Source organism: Dromaius novaehollandiae, chromosome 1, assembly GCF_036370855.1.
Source record: "Dromaius novaehollandiae isolate bDroNov1 chromosome 1, bDroNov1.hap1, whole genome shotgun sequence".
NCBI lineage: Eukaryota > Metazoa > Chordata > Aves > Casuariiformes > Dromaiidae > Dromaius > Dromaius novaehollandiae.
The window spans coordinates 87,288,791-87,304,108 of NC_088098.1; the positions used below are offsets into that span (position 1 = coordinate 87,288,791).

The following is a 15,318-nucleotide window of genomic DNA, read 5'->3' on the forward strand; positions in this document are numbered from 1 at the left end:
GACAATTAAAACCCCTTCCGCGTAAAACACAGGGAGGTACATGAGCTATCAGCCGAGGGTTCCGGCCGCTGACTGCGCAAACCCCGTCCTCCTTTCGGTGCGCTCATTCCCCCGTTACCTCATTGCTACATTCCCTAGCGAGTGAGCTCAGCTGTTCACACAGCCTCTCTCCTTATATGGTCAAACAACTTTGCCTGGGCGAGGCTTTTTTGCGAGTTGGTAGGAAGTATTTGGGCTCAGCAGCTCCCCCAGCCCTCTTTTCTCCTGGCTCTCTGGCAGCCAGGCCGAGGGCAGCCGATCGTGCGGGGGGTAGAGGGAGCCGGGCGCCGACCACCCGGTGCAGGGGTTGCGCTCCCGAAGTTGCACACCCTCCAGCCGGGGTGACTTGTTGTCCTAGGGACGGCGTTTCCCCTTTGCGCTTCCTCGCAGCCCCGTCCCCAAAGGTGAGTCGCTTCTCTTTGCTTAGAGAAAAGCTTTTGTCTGCAATCCTGCCTTCAAGCCCGGAATGCACCCGCGGTGAGTGTGCGGGGATGCTGACTTCCTGACACTCCCATCGGGGCTCAGAGGCTACCTCTCCTGCCGGCATAGTTGCCTGCCTTGTACAAAGTCGCTTGGTGACTTCAGCACTGATTTATGGTCGTGCCCTCCCTCCCCCCTTTTTTTCCCTTGCCCTTCTGCGGAGAGCAGCTCAGCTTTGAGGCGTTTGCGTGCGCGAATCTGGTGAGTTTTCTTCCCATCCGGTGAAATGGAGTCAGTTAAACATTCTTGTAGAGCTCTAGTAGTGAGGAGGAGGGAGGGGGTGTTGCCTGGTCTTAGTCGGGACAATCCGTCTTTTGTGTGCATATAGATGAGTGAGACACCTATGGAGCATTTTTCCAGATGTGCTTAAGAGGGAGGAATCTGGGAGTCTTTGTGCATGAAATTTGTTTAACTTATAAGTTTCTGTTTCTCTGGGAGCGCCCTGAGAAAGTGAAGAAGCAAGTGCTTGCAAATTCCTAGAACTTCCTAACATTTTAAATATGTTTGCATAGCTTTGAGGTTACCTGCCTCCCTTCGTACAGAGAGAGCCCAGGGAGGAGGCAAGCCCAGGGTAGGTGGAAAAGCTTGAAGTCCTGAATGTCCCCCATCCCCCTCCTGGTTTTGTTCAGGCTCTATCAGCTATGCAAGCAAGCTGTAAGGTAGGACTTTGCTCTCTTTGAAGCTTTGTAACTTTTGGTCAGGTTGAGAGAACTTTCCAGAATTAGCCTGCATGTGAGAGTAAAAATAAGCATAACTCTTCAATCTGCTTGCTCTGTTCAATTCATATTCCTATATGTATTTTTGCTATAGCTTTCCTTCTGTTCTCCTCCGCTGGAAGGAAGTTGGCAGTAGAGGTTGGGCGCGCATTGGGGAAGTACAAATGCAGTGTGAGACCACAGTGCAGGACTAGTTTTTAACTAGGTCTCCCTGTGTGGCTTGAGCCACAATTGCTTTCTGCCAACGCAGGCTGGAAAACAACACTCAGCACTCTCTCCTTGTGTTCCTTCTCCTTTCCATACCCCAGGAAAGGAGCTGAACTTTTGGAATTGAGTTTTGGGACAGGGAAAGCAAAGTTGCCTGGGTGTACAACAGGTGGCTGACACACCACGGGACCTTCTAAGAGGTAACTCTGCTTGGCTGAGGGAGGTGGTCCTTGATTCTGCCCTGGTACACCTCTTTGTTCTCTGCTAGAGAGAAATAGTGCATGAAGCAACTAGGTATTCTCACTGCATCCTTTGGGAACACCTTTCTTCATACCTCCACTTGAGTCATCTAAATGCTGTTGCAGCAAGAAGAAAATCTCTCCCCTCAGGGAAAATGTGAGGAGGTGGATTTGAGATTAGGTCTGCCTGTGTGACACTCCTTCTCCACTATGTTTTACAAACAGTGCCAGAAGACTCATGTAAAATGTGTGTTCCTGGTAAGGCTTAGATGGTATTGGCAGTGGGGGGAAGCTCAGCAAGGCCAGCCTTCCTCTGCCTGTCTGGTCTGTGCGGGGGTGGACAGACGAACTGAAGTGAGGATGAGCAGGGGCAGCTGCTGGATGGAGACAAAAAGGGCCTTAAGTCTGACAGCATGCAGAGAAATGAGCTGCTTTGGGGTCAGGGAGATAGCAGCTGCTGGTAGCGAAGCCAGCACTTTTTTTGTGAAGCAGCTGATGTCCCCAGCTTCTCTGTATTGACTAACCCCAGTACAGATCATGATCAGAAATGACTGTTGCTGTGATGTTCTGATCACAGGCAGGTAAGAGCATAAGACAGCTAATTCCACTAGAACTAGTACTAAGTGGTTCATTACTCCATAGTGGAACAGGGTAGCACAAGATAGAGTAAGTGCCTCAGTCAGTCGGAGTCTCTAAAGAAATGCTGAAGGTCTCCTTGAGAAAGAGAACAACTCTAGCTTGCATGGAAGCTGCAGGCTTGAGAGAGGGAGTCTGTTACTTCTGATGTGCAAGTCTGATCCCCTGGCACTCTGAGGGATTCGGACAGAGCTGGCTAATTACCCTTCTACCTTGGCTTCTGTTCCACAGTGGGTCATATGGGATATGCTGAGCACTGATCTTTGGCTGCTGCCCACTATTGCAGCCTCTTACACTCTGAATAGCCCAGCACAATTTGTCAAGCTGTGTTTAACTCACCAGCCCTACACAAAGGAAATAAAAAGTGCAGCAATGTGGACTTAACATTAGTTTATGCCTTCATACACTTGCAGTCCAGAGTACTTGTTACAGGTAGCTGCATCTTGCCATCCTGAACTAAGTACTTGGAAATGGGCATGCAGGTCTCAGCAGCAATGGGTGAATTAGTGGCGGGCGGATGTTTGTGGCGCCAAGGCTGTCTCAGCAGCTGTTATTGTCTGTGTGAGTGAGGCTGGCATTGTGGAAGGATGCAGATGCGAACATGCCAACTCAAAATGCTGGCACAGAGCCCCTGTGCTGGCGGAAGCGCTATTGTGCCTGGGCGTTAGGAGGGCTATGGGCATGTCGGAGGTTACAACAAAGCATCTGGCTTCATGGAGATTTTTAGCGCAGATGGGATTTCTGGCCTGGATTCCAGGACTGCAGGAATCTTAGAAATGTGGCTCTTGTCATGAGACCTGTGGCTTATGAGGCGGCTGGCTTGATGGGGCTGTCCGCTGGCTATTTGAGTTTGATGGTGGAAAGGAGGGAGGATTTGCATGCCTACATGTAGTAAGTGGAATACATACACAAACTCAGCTGAGCTATTCTTGCATCCCACATGCTGTCCTTGCACATAACTGGATTGTGGCTGCATTGCTTACTGTTCTGCTATACCTGAACTGAGTGCTGTCTGCAGCACTCAGCACTGCAGTGCTTGCTGTACAGATTGCAAGCAAAAGGGATTGATTTGAAGGTGCTGTGTGCACAGCAGAGGCTGGGGGAGGGGAGGGAGACACGGCTCCAGAAGTGTTGGCCGGACATCTAAGAATTGCTTCCTGGTGGAAGTTGGAGCACGTGCCTGGCTCAGCCAGTGAGGGGCAGAGGGAGCCTGTGTCACTGACTCCAGTGACAGGAAGGAGAGCAAGGCACACGGGCCAGGAAGATAGCAGAGGGCTGTGTCAGGGAATGTGACGCCAGGGAGCCCCTTAGCCTGCCTTTCATTCTGCTTCTGTTGCAGCTGCCTGCATTCTCCTGGCATGCAAGCAGCTCAAGGTAAAAGGATTGGGATGGAGGAGGCAGGTGGCATGCCAAGGTTGGAAGGGTTGAAGGGGATGTTACCAGGGATGTCACAGGATGAGGTCAGGAGGAAGCAGGTGGTGCTGTCAGGTGAGTGGGGGAGTAGAAATACTAATTTGACTCTTGAGAGAGTGTGTGTGAGGGTGCCCTCCTTAACGTGTCTGAAGCTAGGTGTGTAACTCAGGCTGGCTCAGCAGGTGACTTTCTGGTGACTGGCTTCATTCTTCTCCTGCATATGCATGGGGGTTTCTCACTCAGCAAAGAGCTTGTTTTTTCTATGGCAGTGTGTGTCTGGCAAGGACTTCTCTGTGGTCAGTGCTGTACTGAGTAGAGATGCTAAGGTGTTCTGGTTCAGTTGAGTTGTCTGCAGTTTGTTCTTTCTTTTTCCTGTGCTGCTCCTGGAAGTACTGTTCTGCACAGGCCCCTTAGTCTCTGCCCTGATAGAAGCTCCTGTATCCCTCTGTTTCATGTATTCCTGTGTATTAATCTCCACTCTGCCCTGGGGATGACTTCATATCTGTTTATTTTCTCATTTCTCCCACCAGCTGCTGAGAAGATGACCTCTTCAGGTGCCCCGGGGACCCGGATGACATCCACAGTCAGTATCAACATTTCTACCCCATCCTTCTACAACCCACAGAAGAAGTTTGCACCTGTGGTTGCCCCGAAACCCAAGGTGAACCCCTTCAAGACTGGGGGTGTATCAGAGTCATCGTTGCCACAGCCTCCTGGAGCTGGTGCCCAGCGTGCTCAGATAGGGAGAGTGGGGGAAATTCCATCAGCTTCTACATCCATGCTGGCAGAAGGTAGGTGAGATCTGGCATGACAGATGTGAATGTGTTTCAAAATGATCACAGTGGGTGATCTGTAACTAGGCTAAACATGAAAATAGAGGCATAACTGCTATAAATGAAGGGTAGTTTTTCTGTAGATGCTAGCAGAGTCCAGAGTGAGATACAAGGATTGTGAAGTGGGCAAAATAATTCCAACCTCTTTGGTCTCCAAATACATAGTGCCTCCATTAGGGAAGGAGCAGGGAAGGTGATCCTGTACTGCATTGGTATTTTGATAAGGCTGGAGGAATGAAATGGATTTTCAGTGGTATTCCGTAAGTGTAGAATTGTGTAACTGTAGTCAGATTCTGGCCAGCATGTCCGAGAGCAAATATGTTGCAGAGAAGTTGTTCCCTGATGGTGATGAATCACCCTGTTCCCTTTCTTGTTGATTCATCTTAGCAAAAGCTGGTCGTCTCTGACTGCAGAGATCTTTTTCTGCGCTTGCCATTTTCGCTGCTGGAGGTGGGGAGGAAGAAGTAATTGCATGAAAAGAGAGTGGAAGCTATCGTAAACAGGAAGTGAAACTTAGCATTTGTATGGCCAACTTTTATATTTTTTCGCTAGTAGCTTGGGTTGGATGTGTTTTCCTGTGTAGAGGGACTTCTTGCTTTAGCTTAAAAAAAAAAAAAAAAAAAAAAAATTCTCTTTGACCTCTAAGGAGCAGAAGACTCCTGGTGGCATAGCCACCTGGTTGGAGTAGGTCAGTGTGGAGCTGCTGGAAATCCCAATAGGGACCTGTTGCTCCTGCTTAGTGCTTCATGTTACCCCAGGACCCTGTCAGTGAGCATCTCAGCCAGGACAGATATGTTCAGATAATGGAGCTGCTGTATTAAATTTCTTGTCTTTCACTGTCTAACGTGGACCATGCAACACTAATGTCTTCTAGGTTAGTGTGCTAAGTTAGCAAGCAGCTGATGTGATGTTAGAAAGGCTGGTCCTGCAGTCAGAGAAGGCAAATGATTAAGCAGTTGTTCCCATTGCACAAGTCACTTGGGCCTCAGTGGGTTGGTGCCTCTGTCTCCTAGAATTGCCTAAGTGCTAATTTGGGTAACCTTTCTGTTATGTACATTCAGCTGCAATCTTGTGTCTGTAATCCAAGGTCCCATCTTGGGTTTTAGATTTTAGTAGCATAGCTGTAGGGCTTAGGGATGTGTGGGTGGGAAGGTCTCAAACTGACACACATACTGAAGGACTAAAGTAGATTGATGGATGCTGTTACAAAATATTTTGTTTAATAAGTATTGTGGGTGGAGGATTGAGTTTTGTTGCCCTACTCTTCCATCCCCCAGTAAAGTGTATTATGGAGGAACTGACTTGATAGAGATTAGAAAAAGAACTATTTGGCTTAAGCTGCATGCCATCATTGAGTAAGGGCTGCCAGCAAAGCTGCACTGGCAAAACATCTGAAGCACAGATAAAACCAAAACTCAGTCATGTAATGACAAATGCATCTGATACTTTTTGATCCTCCTCTGTCCTTCCTATCTGCTCTAAAAACAAATAGTAGTATAAAGTAAAGCCATAGCAATTGGTCTCTTTGTATTAAATGACAGGATGGCAGACTTAATATCTCTGTAGGAATGCCATGTTTAATACTGATCATTCTATCAGTTTGGTACAATAACTTTATGGGGAACTCTTGTGAGTGTGAATAATTTATAGAACAGGCTTTAGCGCATCTGTTTGAAACAATGTGTCAGCAGATCATGGTTTCATTTCTGCAATTTTCTTTTAAATAGACCAAAAAGCAAATGTATACAAACTTGATCCAAAACTGTAGTTTGACATAAAAAAATACCAGCCTTACTTATGTTTTTCCCCATAAGCAGAAATTCTGTGAAACGAAGAGGTGCTGCATGCAAGTGCAATTTATGCATTCCACTGGCTAATAAGATTTAAGCTTTCATTTTCTGAAACAGGCAATATCATCTCCCTTAGGTTACAGATGAGAAGTCCTATTGAAGTCTGTGGTCACCAACTGGTTATAAAGATGAGACAATCTGATGTCTGCTGTTAAAAGGCTTAAATAGAGCAGCAGTAGTGCTGAACTCTTACCCTTCTGCTTGTTGAGGCTAGCTGGGAACAGCAGTGTTCCCATGTATCTAGGAGAAGGAGTGTAGGAGTTGTCTGCTCGTCTTTAGCATTCTTTGCTGCTTGGATGATAAGAGAACACCTTCCTCCCATATATGGTGAAGGGAAGAGGATTCATGTGTATTTGACTATGTTGTAGAAAGCAAATACAAACAGCTGGAAGCAATAGAGTTTCGTTCTAGGAGACTGAGGCACTCTGATGCTTTTCAGCCTCCGTGAAAGGGGTCTGAAAATTTTCTCATGTCCTAATCTATACCAGGCATGGGGACATTTTAGTTTCCAAGAGGAAAGCTGCTTTCATCTTGCACCAAATGAAGTGGCTTCAAAGATCCCCTATATGCATGAAAGGCAGTTGATCCAACTTGTTTCTCCCCCTCCCCCCCCCCATTTGTTGCTTGCAGTGCTTAGTAGCCAGCTGCAAGATACCAGCTTGTTTCTCTGCAATAATATAGGCTCTTCTGGCCCTTGTGTTGTCAGCTGTCATTCCTTCAAGTGCTGCTATGTATTCAGCAATCTGAGACACTTACTGGTGAGAAAAGCACGTGCTAAGGGCCTAACAATGAGAGGAAGAGTAGGGAAGGGCACATTAAGGCATATCCCAAACTGAGAATATATACAATGCTAACTGTTTCCAGTGACTAACTGCAGTAGCTGTTTCAGAAAGCTTATGTGATGGCATATAGCTTGGACAAGGTGAAAGCCAGGCTGTGGAGTTCAGTTCTCCTTTATGGGTACTGGGACTCCTTGCTATATAACTTTCAAGAATCCTTGTGGGACTGACTAAGAAATTATTCAAACCTGCTTTTATTCTCATTCTTCCCTATAGAGCTGCCGCTGCCACCTCCTCCCCCTCCAGGAGATGAGGCAAGTCTTTCCTCAAACACTGCATTTCCCCCACCCCCACCGCCCTTTGAAGAGCCTTTTCCCCCAGCCCCAGAAGACATTTTTCCTTCTCCTCCACCACCAATGTTTGATGAAGGGCCTGTGAGCAAAGTACCTGCCCCACAGGTGAGTGGGGTCTGGGGAAGTATAATTTCTTGTGATGCTCTGGATGTGTGAGTTGGGACAGTTTCTCAATACTCTCTAAACTCAGCAGCAGGAAGCACTGAGATCTGGGAAAGTGCTGCCAGTTTACTCACCCCCTCATGATCTGCACTCTCTTTTTCTGTAAGATGCTGTGGAGTGAGCTGTCGAAGTTCAGCAGAGGCAAATACAAAGTCCTGTGTCTGGGATGGAACTGCCCTGTGCATCAGTAGAGGCTGTGGTCAGCTGGCTAGGGAACAGCTCTGCAGATAAGGCCTGGTGAACAGCAAGCTGAACATGAGCCAGCAATGCACCCTTGTGGCGATGCAGACCAATCAAAGGCTAGGCTGTGTTAGCAAAAGTATAGTCAGCAGAGCAAGGGAAGTGATTATCCCCCCCTCCTCACTAGTGAGGCTGCATCTGGAAGATTGTTTCCAGGTGGGTGAACCATTATAATACCGACAGAGGAATATTGAACTAGAGGCAGTCCAGCAAAGGATGACAGAGATAATCTGGGGGCTGGAGTATGTGATGTGGGAGTTGGATTTGCTCAGAAGAGGCTGAGGTAGGGATCTAATTGCAACCTTCAATACCTAAAGGAGGGTTAAGAGAGAAGACAGAGCCAGATTCTTACTGAGGCACAGCAGGAGAACGAGAGACAACAGACACAAGTTGTAGTAACGGAAATTCCTATTGGACAGAAGGAAAGCCTGTTCCTCTCTAAGGGTGGTTCACATGACACAGGTGCCAAGAGAGGCTGAGGAATCTACATCCTTGGAGATATTTAGAAAATACCTGGACGAGGCCCTGAGCAACCTGTCCTAGATTTGGAGTCAACTCTACCGTGAGCAGGGGAATAGAGACCTCCAGAGGTCTCTTTGCATCTAAATCTTTCTGCAAGTCTCTTCAGGCTGTACATTCCCTGCTACCTGTAGACTGTGGTGATTGTGCCTTATTCATCCTTGCCCATTTGATGTCCACTCAAGGCCAGGAGAAGATCTGTACCATAGCCCCAGGTGTCAAAATCTGTTGTTGCAGGGGATACACGTGGGTCTCTGGCTGTTCCTGTAATATGCTCTGCTCCCTCTTTCCTCATGGATGGTGGTATAGGTACGTGGCAAGATGAGCAGCATTGATCTTGAGATTGACTCACTGTCCTTAATGTTGGATGACATGGAGAAGAATGACCCCTTCAAATCCCGGGTGAGCTGCTCTCCAGAGTGTGTTGCAGGTTGAAGGAGAGATGATTGGTTTGCCAAATGGAGATAGTTGAGAAGGGTTCTACTGAAGATTCAAATGTCTAGGTAAACCGTAATGAGAGCCTGCCTGAAGGACCAGAAAGCATAGATCTTGTAACTTGTCAGAACTGTTAAATATGTAGCAGTGTGAGGGCTCTTATCATGATGGGTCTGGGATAGTTACTAACTTACAGCTGTAGAGGGTGTGTTTTCTCTTCTTCCTTGTTGACAACTGCCTGTTTCTTTCTGGTTCTTCCATTTACAGGTATCTCCAGGCTCCACGGGTTCTCTGGAGAAACTGTCTGCCCCAAAAGGCCATGTGGAAATCTCATCTGCACCCAAAGATCCTCCTTCTTCCTTTCCTTCCAAGTTCACTCCAAAGCCAAGCAGCAGCTTATCTCCTAAGCCCGTTGGAGTGGATGCAGTCCCTTCCCCAGCCCCATGGGCAGCCCCACAGCAGCACAGAGAGCCCCCAGCACCAGTCCCTCCAGCCCCCTCTCTCTCTCCTGCTCAGCCTGCCCTTAAATATACCCCATCTCCTGTTGCTGGCTCTCCTAAGTCTGGGTCCAAACCAGGTGCCAGCATTCCCATGGCTCCCCCAAACTCTGCAAGATATCCTGCCTCCCTTCAGACTCAGTTCACAGCCCCTCCACCTACAGGTCCCTCCTCACGGCCACAGCCTCCCAGTTTCACCTATGCCCAGCAGTGGGAAAGACCCCAAGTGCAGGAGAAGCCACATCCTGCAGAACAGCCTGCTGCTCCAAAAGACACGGTAAGGGGAAGAGCCATGGGACCAGTGTCTTCGGACGAGCACAGCGTCACGGGGGTGAGGTTGGAGGAGAAGGATGGAGGTTCTGTACCTGGCTAGAGGTAGTCGTTCCCCATCTGAAAGAGGGTACCTTTCATTACCTTTTTGAGAGATGGAACTAGGCACAGTGGTGGAGGGGGACATAGCTTTATATAAAGGTGGAAAGAAACAGGCATAGTGGATGGCAGATTGTTCTGGAGAGACAGAGAGGAGGTGTAAAGGAGAGAGAAATAGGTTTATTAGGGACAGTGTAGGAGGGGGCCTGTCCATATGTGTCCTTTGGGATTGAATGTCTCTTCTTCCTGCAGCGTAGACCCACAGGCTCCAGTGCACATCACCCTAGGGGAAATTCTTCTCTGACCATGAAGGAGGTAGAAGAGCTGGAGATGTTGACTCAGAAACTAATGAAGGATATGGAGCACCCACCCCCAGCAGAAGCTGCTGCTTCTGGTGCGTTCCCTCAGTGGACAGCAGCAGGGCCAAGACTGGTGGGTTTTCCTCTGTCTTATCCCTCTCTCCTTCCACTGGCAGAGCTCTGTGGCTTCTGCCGGAAGCCCCTATCACGAACCCAGCCAGCTGTGAGAGCCCTGGACTGCCTTTTCCATGTGGAGTGCTTCACCTGCTTCAAATGTGAGAAGCAGCTGCAGGGGCAACAGTTCTACAATGTGGATGAGAAGCCCTTCTGTGAGGACTGCTATGCTGTGAGTAACTAGGAGGAGGGCTGTTGGAGAGAGCTGAGTTCACTGTGGCTGATATCTCTTGCTTTCCTTTCCACCTTTCGTTTTGCCTGTCTGTGGTGTAGTATCCTGAGGGTGGTAGACTGTATTAATGTGCCTTGCTTGTTTCCTTTGGGCCCAGGGGACCTTAGAAAAGTGCAGTGTCTGCAAACAGACCATCACAGACCGTATGCTGAAAGCCACTGGTAACTCGTACCATCCTCAGTGCTTCACCTGCGTTATGTGCCACACCCCTCTTGAGGGAGCCTCTTTTATCGTGGACCAGGCCAACCAGCCTCACTGTGTGGATGACTACCACAGGTATGGAGAGAGCCCATGCGTGAGGTGCCTGAAAGAGGGTTGATTTTCTCAGACCTGTTTAATTTTGTTGCAAAAATAGCTGGCTTTGGCTGGGTTGTCCCTGTGATCTGTTGGGCATCAAGTTGAAAATGAGTCAGTACTGTGCCCTTCTAGCAATGAAGGTTAACCATATACTGGACTGTATTGGTAAAGTCCTCAAGGTGAGGGAAGTGATTATTGCCCTCTATTTAGCACTAGCGAGGCTGCATCTGGAGGGCTGTTTCCAGGCGAAGCCCTACAGTAGAAGTGAGATGCTGATGACCTGCAGGCAGTCTAGCAAAGGGCTACAGAAATTGTGGGGACTGGAGCACCTGATGTGCTAGGAGAGGTTGAAGGAGCTGGGTTTGTTCAGCCTGCAGAAGAGGATGCTGAAGTGGGGCTCTTAATTGTTGTCTTCAGCCACTGAGTAGTGAGGTAGTAAAGAAGACAGAGCCAGACTTCTTCATAGGAGCACAGGAGGACAAGAGGCAACAGACACAAGTTACAAAGGAAATTCTTACTGGATGTAAAGAAAAAACTTCCAGCTGGAGCTGGTTCAGCACTGGTGCAGGTGCCAGGAGACTGGGAAATCTGCAGCCTTAGGCATGATCAGAAGTCACCTGGGCAAGGCTCTGAGCAACCTGATCTAGCTCTGGAGTTTGCCCTGCTGTGGGCAGAGTTGGACTAGAGACCTATGGAGGTCTTTTTCCACCTAAATCTTTCTGTGACTTATTATTCTTCTGCTGCTAGTCCTTTTGTGTCAGAGTGAGAAACCTGCATTGAATGCTACCACAGTGATCATGGTCTCTGCATTTGTGTGTGTTGCAGGAAATATGCTCCACGCTGCTCAGTCTGTAGTGAGCCTATCATGCCAGAGCCTGGAAAGGATGAGACAGTGCGTGTGGTGGCACTGGAGAAAAACTTCCACATGAAATGTTACAAGTGTGAGGTAACCCTGGCCCCATTCCTCCTATATCTCTCATTTCCCCCCACCACCACCAATCCCCAGCAGTCACCAACTGGGCACCTTTGATCTTGTCTACCCTGACTCAGGTCCCTTTTACCTAGGAACACTTTGAAGCGAGTTCAGAAAAGGATTAGACATTCACAGATCTCAGGTCCATTAACAAGGACCGTGCAGGGTTATAGCCTCTAACATCCCTAATATAACAGTTGTTTAGACAGGGGGAGCATGAAGGGAATGGATCACAAAAGGGGCTGTGCTCACATGCTCTCCCAAAATAGCATGTGATGTGGGCTGTTAGCCTAGTCTAATAGGGCATTTCTTACACTGATCACATTTACTCTACTGTTGCCTGTCATTGAGCTCTGTGTCTTTCTTTTGCTTCCCCCTTTAGGACTGTGGGAGGCCCTTGTCCATTGAGGCAGATGTGAATGGCTGCTTTCCACTGGATGGGCACGTACTGTGTATGAAATGTCACACTGCTCGTGCCAAAACAGCACGCTGAGAAGCTTGGAGTGGACATACCCATTAGACCCCTGCACCCAATACTCTTCCCTTCCTTACCACTGTCCGGCCCCTCTGCATGGCAAGGCAGCTCCTTAGCTTATGGAGGTCCTGCCAGTGCCGTTCTTTCCTCATGTAGGATTCACCACTCCTAGACTTCACTCTGCACACCTGCCAAGGAAGCACCCTTTCTCCAGTCAGCATGTCCCTGGCCACAGTGTATTTCAAGCTGGGGACTGTGAGGTGGACAAAAGACCTCTGTTCTTGTAACACTCTTGCAGCAACAGCTCTTGAGTAAGACCAGATCTCCACCACCACCTGGTGGAAGTAGAAAGAATGACCTGATGGCAGGTGCTGGGCAGGGCTGGGCCGCCTTGTGCTCCATGGAGCCAAGACTGGCTATTTGATGTTAGAAGGTGGAAGCCTCTGTCTCAGCACTGCTTCTGTCTTTGCTTTTCTTTTTTTCTACCACCTCATTATCAGGATGCCTTTTCTTGTTTGTTTTTTGTCTTCTTTCCTGTTCAAGGGGCAGAGGCAGAATATATTGGGAATCTCTGTTCTAGTTGCTGGAAAAAGCTAATCTCCTGTAGCTTTTCTGCTTTTTAAAGCTCTCTTCCCACCCCAGAAGTGAATTATTTTTCAGCATGGTTTTCTGAACAGCCAGGCTGAGCACCAGAGTAGAAAACCAGTCCAAAGAATGTATATGTTTACAAATAAAGACTGTCAAAAGAGCTGGCGGCACATGGTAAGGAGGTGCCTCAATGTGTGGATGAGAAATTAGCAGACTAAGGAATGCCTCCCCTTTCCAGTGTGGGGGTGCTTTTACTGCTGTCAGTGAAAGCTGCAGTATAACAACGCATTTGTCTGGCTCCACTTGTTACTGTACTGAGCCCCATTTCCTGGGTTAGAACCTCTCAAACTGAACAAACTTTCTGGATAACTATACTGTCCAGTCACTGTTGGCATATAATAAAATGTGGGGTTTTTTTTCCATTAATGTGTCTCTGCTCTATATTTTTTTTCCAACTGCCCATGAGAACTGTTAGCTTAGGCAGTAGAGAATGTATGGTTGCTATTTCACCCACCCTCCAGAGGTATTATGAATAGGAAAATAGCCTTTCTCTCTCCACCTCTTGGTGTCCTTTTCAGGTTGTTTAGTTTCCTACTTAACTTCCTGTGCCTGGAGAGTAGTTTTCCTCAGTTAAATAAATGGAAGACTACATTTCAGTACAGCAAGACTGTAATCTGCTTGGTATGTTACTGGGAGATGGGTTATTACAATCCACTTGCACCAGACTGGAACCAAGTGGATCACTGATTTTTGCTTGCTTTGCCTTATCAGACAAAGTTTGTGCTTGATGTTTACTCAGTCTTATGGTTTTAAGCATGGTACTGTCTCCATAATTGCATGTGAAACTCATTTTTTGAGTGGAGGAACATTGGAGCTCTCCACACAGACATTACTGTGCCCTACTCTTGTTCTCTTGCCAGTTTTTTGAGCAGTCTTTAATGACTCTGCAAATTTATCCAGTAAATGCCTGGAAATTCCCTATACAATGAGCAAGCAATAAACAAATCTGTGTATTTGCTTTCATTTTAATTTCTTCTCTGAGTTCTTGCGGGTTCCTAGGCATCGGTTCCCAGAATGGTTGGTGTTAGGTTATGTGATTAGAGGCCAGTATCTACAGCTACAAAGGTGCACAGAAAGATAATAACAGCTGGGAGGAGAAGCACCCTGACCCACCTTTGCCCAGTGCTATTGCAGGAGTACTATCAGCTCCATTATCTGCCCGCGAAACCCATCAAACTTAGTCAATGGGAGAGGCTCTCTGAATCACCTTTCAGGCTGAAGGGGAGTTACTGCCCACATGGGTATGGAACTGCTTATGGGATGCAGGGGAAGAGCATTTTGGGATTGTACAACACTTTCAGGTTGTGTAAGGGAAGGACCGAATGCAGAAAAAGGGAATCCTCAAGGAGAGGAAGCGTTAGGGGAAAACAAAGGGAGAAAAGGGAATAAAAAGGGCTAGTGGCAAGTAAGCAGGTTGCTGGTCAGTATGCTTGTCAGACTGTGCCCTGCATCCGATCAGTGCTGTCTGTCCTGTCTTCTTCTTAAACTCATTTCTAGCTGTTTCCCTGGGTGAAGGGACTCTCTAGTCTGTGTGTATGGAGGTCTAAGTGCCAGGAACTGGAGTGGAGGCCATAATTCATGTGGCACACAGCTCTGGGGTGCCAGTAACTGGAGACACAGTGCATACATACTGTGTAAGTGTGTAATCACTAGCAAACATCAAGGCACAGTAGCTGGTGAATAGGGTAAGAGGCTTGGGAGCCATGCACTGGAGTGGCCGTAAGTCTGGGCCAGATGCTGAGATGGCCAGACAGTCAGAGTCAACTGCTGGAGAGACCAGGAGATTCAAGCCAGCTACCTTGGGGACTGAAGTTTGGCTACTGGTAAGGTCACAAGTCTGGACCACCTACCAGAGAGACCAGTTTGCATCTGTGTGCGAGTGTCTGTGCGTGAGGCAACTGGGAGTCCAGGGGATCTCGGGGCCAGTACTGGGTAGACTGTATGATTAAGACCAATTATTGGAGGGATCCACTGTGTATGAGTGTTTGCGCATGCGCATATGCGTGCATGAGGGGTCTGAGTACCAGCCACTGGAGTGGGGCTATAGGCCACAACAGTTCATATGTCTGGATGCTAGCAATGGTAGACCAGGGGATACAGGTGCCAGCTACTGCATAGACTGCGTGTCTAAGAGTAGCTACTTGGAGGGACCCATATTGTATATATGTACATATTTTCCATTAACAGGCTTTCATCCTGATCAGCTGGAGAAGGGAACAGGTTTCAGACAATTTGTGCTATCCATATTTGCATGAGTGCTGCATTTTCTGTCTGTGTGGCCAGCCATGTATGTGTGTGTGTATGTATATATGTGTGTATATAAATATATGGGTGTGTGCATATGTGCCTACTGGGAATACATGCTCAGGCTTGCTACTGGCTGAACCTGAGGGCATGGATTTGGGCAGGTTCACTTCTATCAGCTATGAATTCAGCAGCTCCTAACAGTCAAA

At 47.9% G+C, this 15,318-nt stretch overlaps 1 protein-coding gene across 5 annotated transcripts; it reads left to right on the top strand.

Moving 5' to 3' along the window:
* Positions 1–13,828, top strand: ZYX (zyxin). Of its 5 annotated transcripts, none has more exons than XM_026117120.2 (10): positions 1–443; positions 4,261–4,521; positions 7,469–7,650; positions 8,776–8,868; positions 9,169–9,675; positions 10,020–10,161; positions 10,243–10,412; positions 10,570–10,748; positions 11,595–11,715; positions 12,125–13,828. In XM_026117120.2, exons 2-10 carry the CDS (start codon positions 4,272–4,274, stop codon positions 12,233–12,235), a joined length of 1,755 nt encoding a protein of 584 aa, XP_025972905.2. In that variant the 5' UTR covers positions 1–443; positions 4,261–4,271; the 3' UTR covers positions 12,236–13,828. The 5 variants fall into 5 exon arrangements, with proteins under 5 accessions (XP_025972905.2, XP_025972907.2, XP_025972906.2 ...); XM_026117122.2 differs by lacking the exon at positions 1–443 and adding an exon at positions 576–720; XM_026117121.2 differs by lacking the exon at positions 1–443 and adding an exon at positions 1,620–1,642.
* Positions 13,829–15,318: the final 1,490 nt, after the last annotated feature.

Excerpts from the sequence above, each read along its gene's own strand:
- ZYX (XM_026117118.2), top strand. Across the intron at positions 10,413-10,569 it reads TCTGTGAGGACTGCTATGCT|GGGACCTTAGAAAAGTGCAG; the intron begins GTGAGTAACTAG and ends CTTTGGGCCCAG. Across the intron at positions 11,716-12,124 it reads TGAAATGTTACAAGTGTGAG|GACTGTGGGAGGCCCTTGTC; the intron begins GTAACCCTGGCC and ends TTCCCCCTTTAG.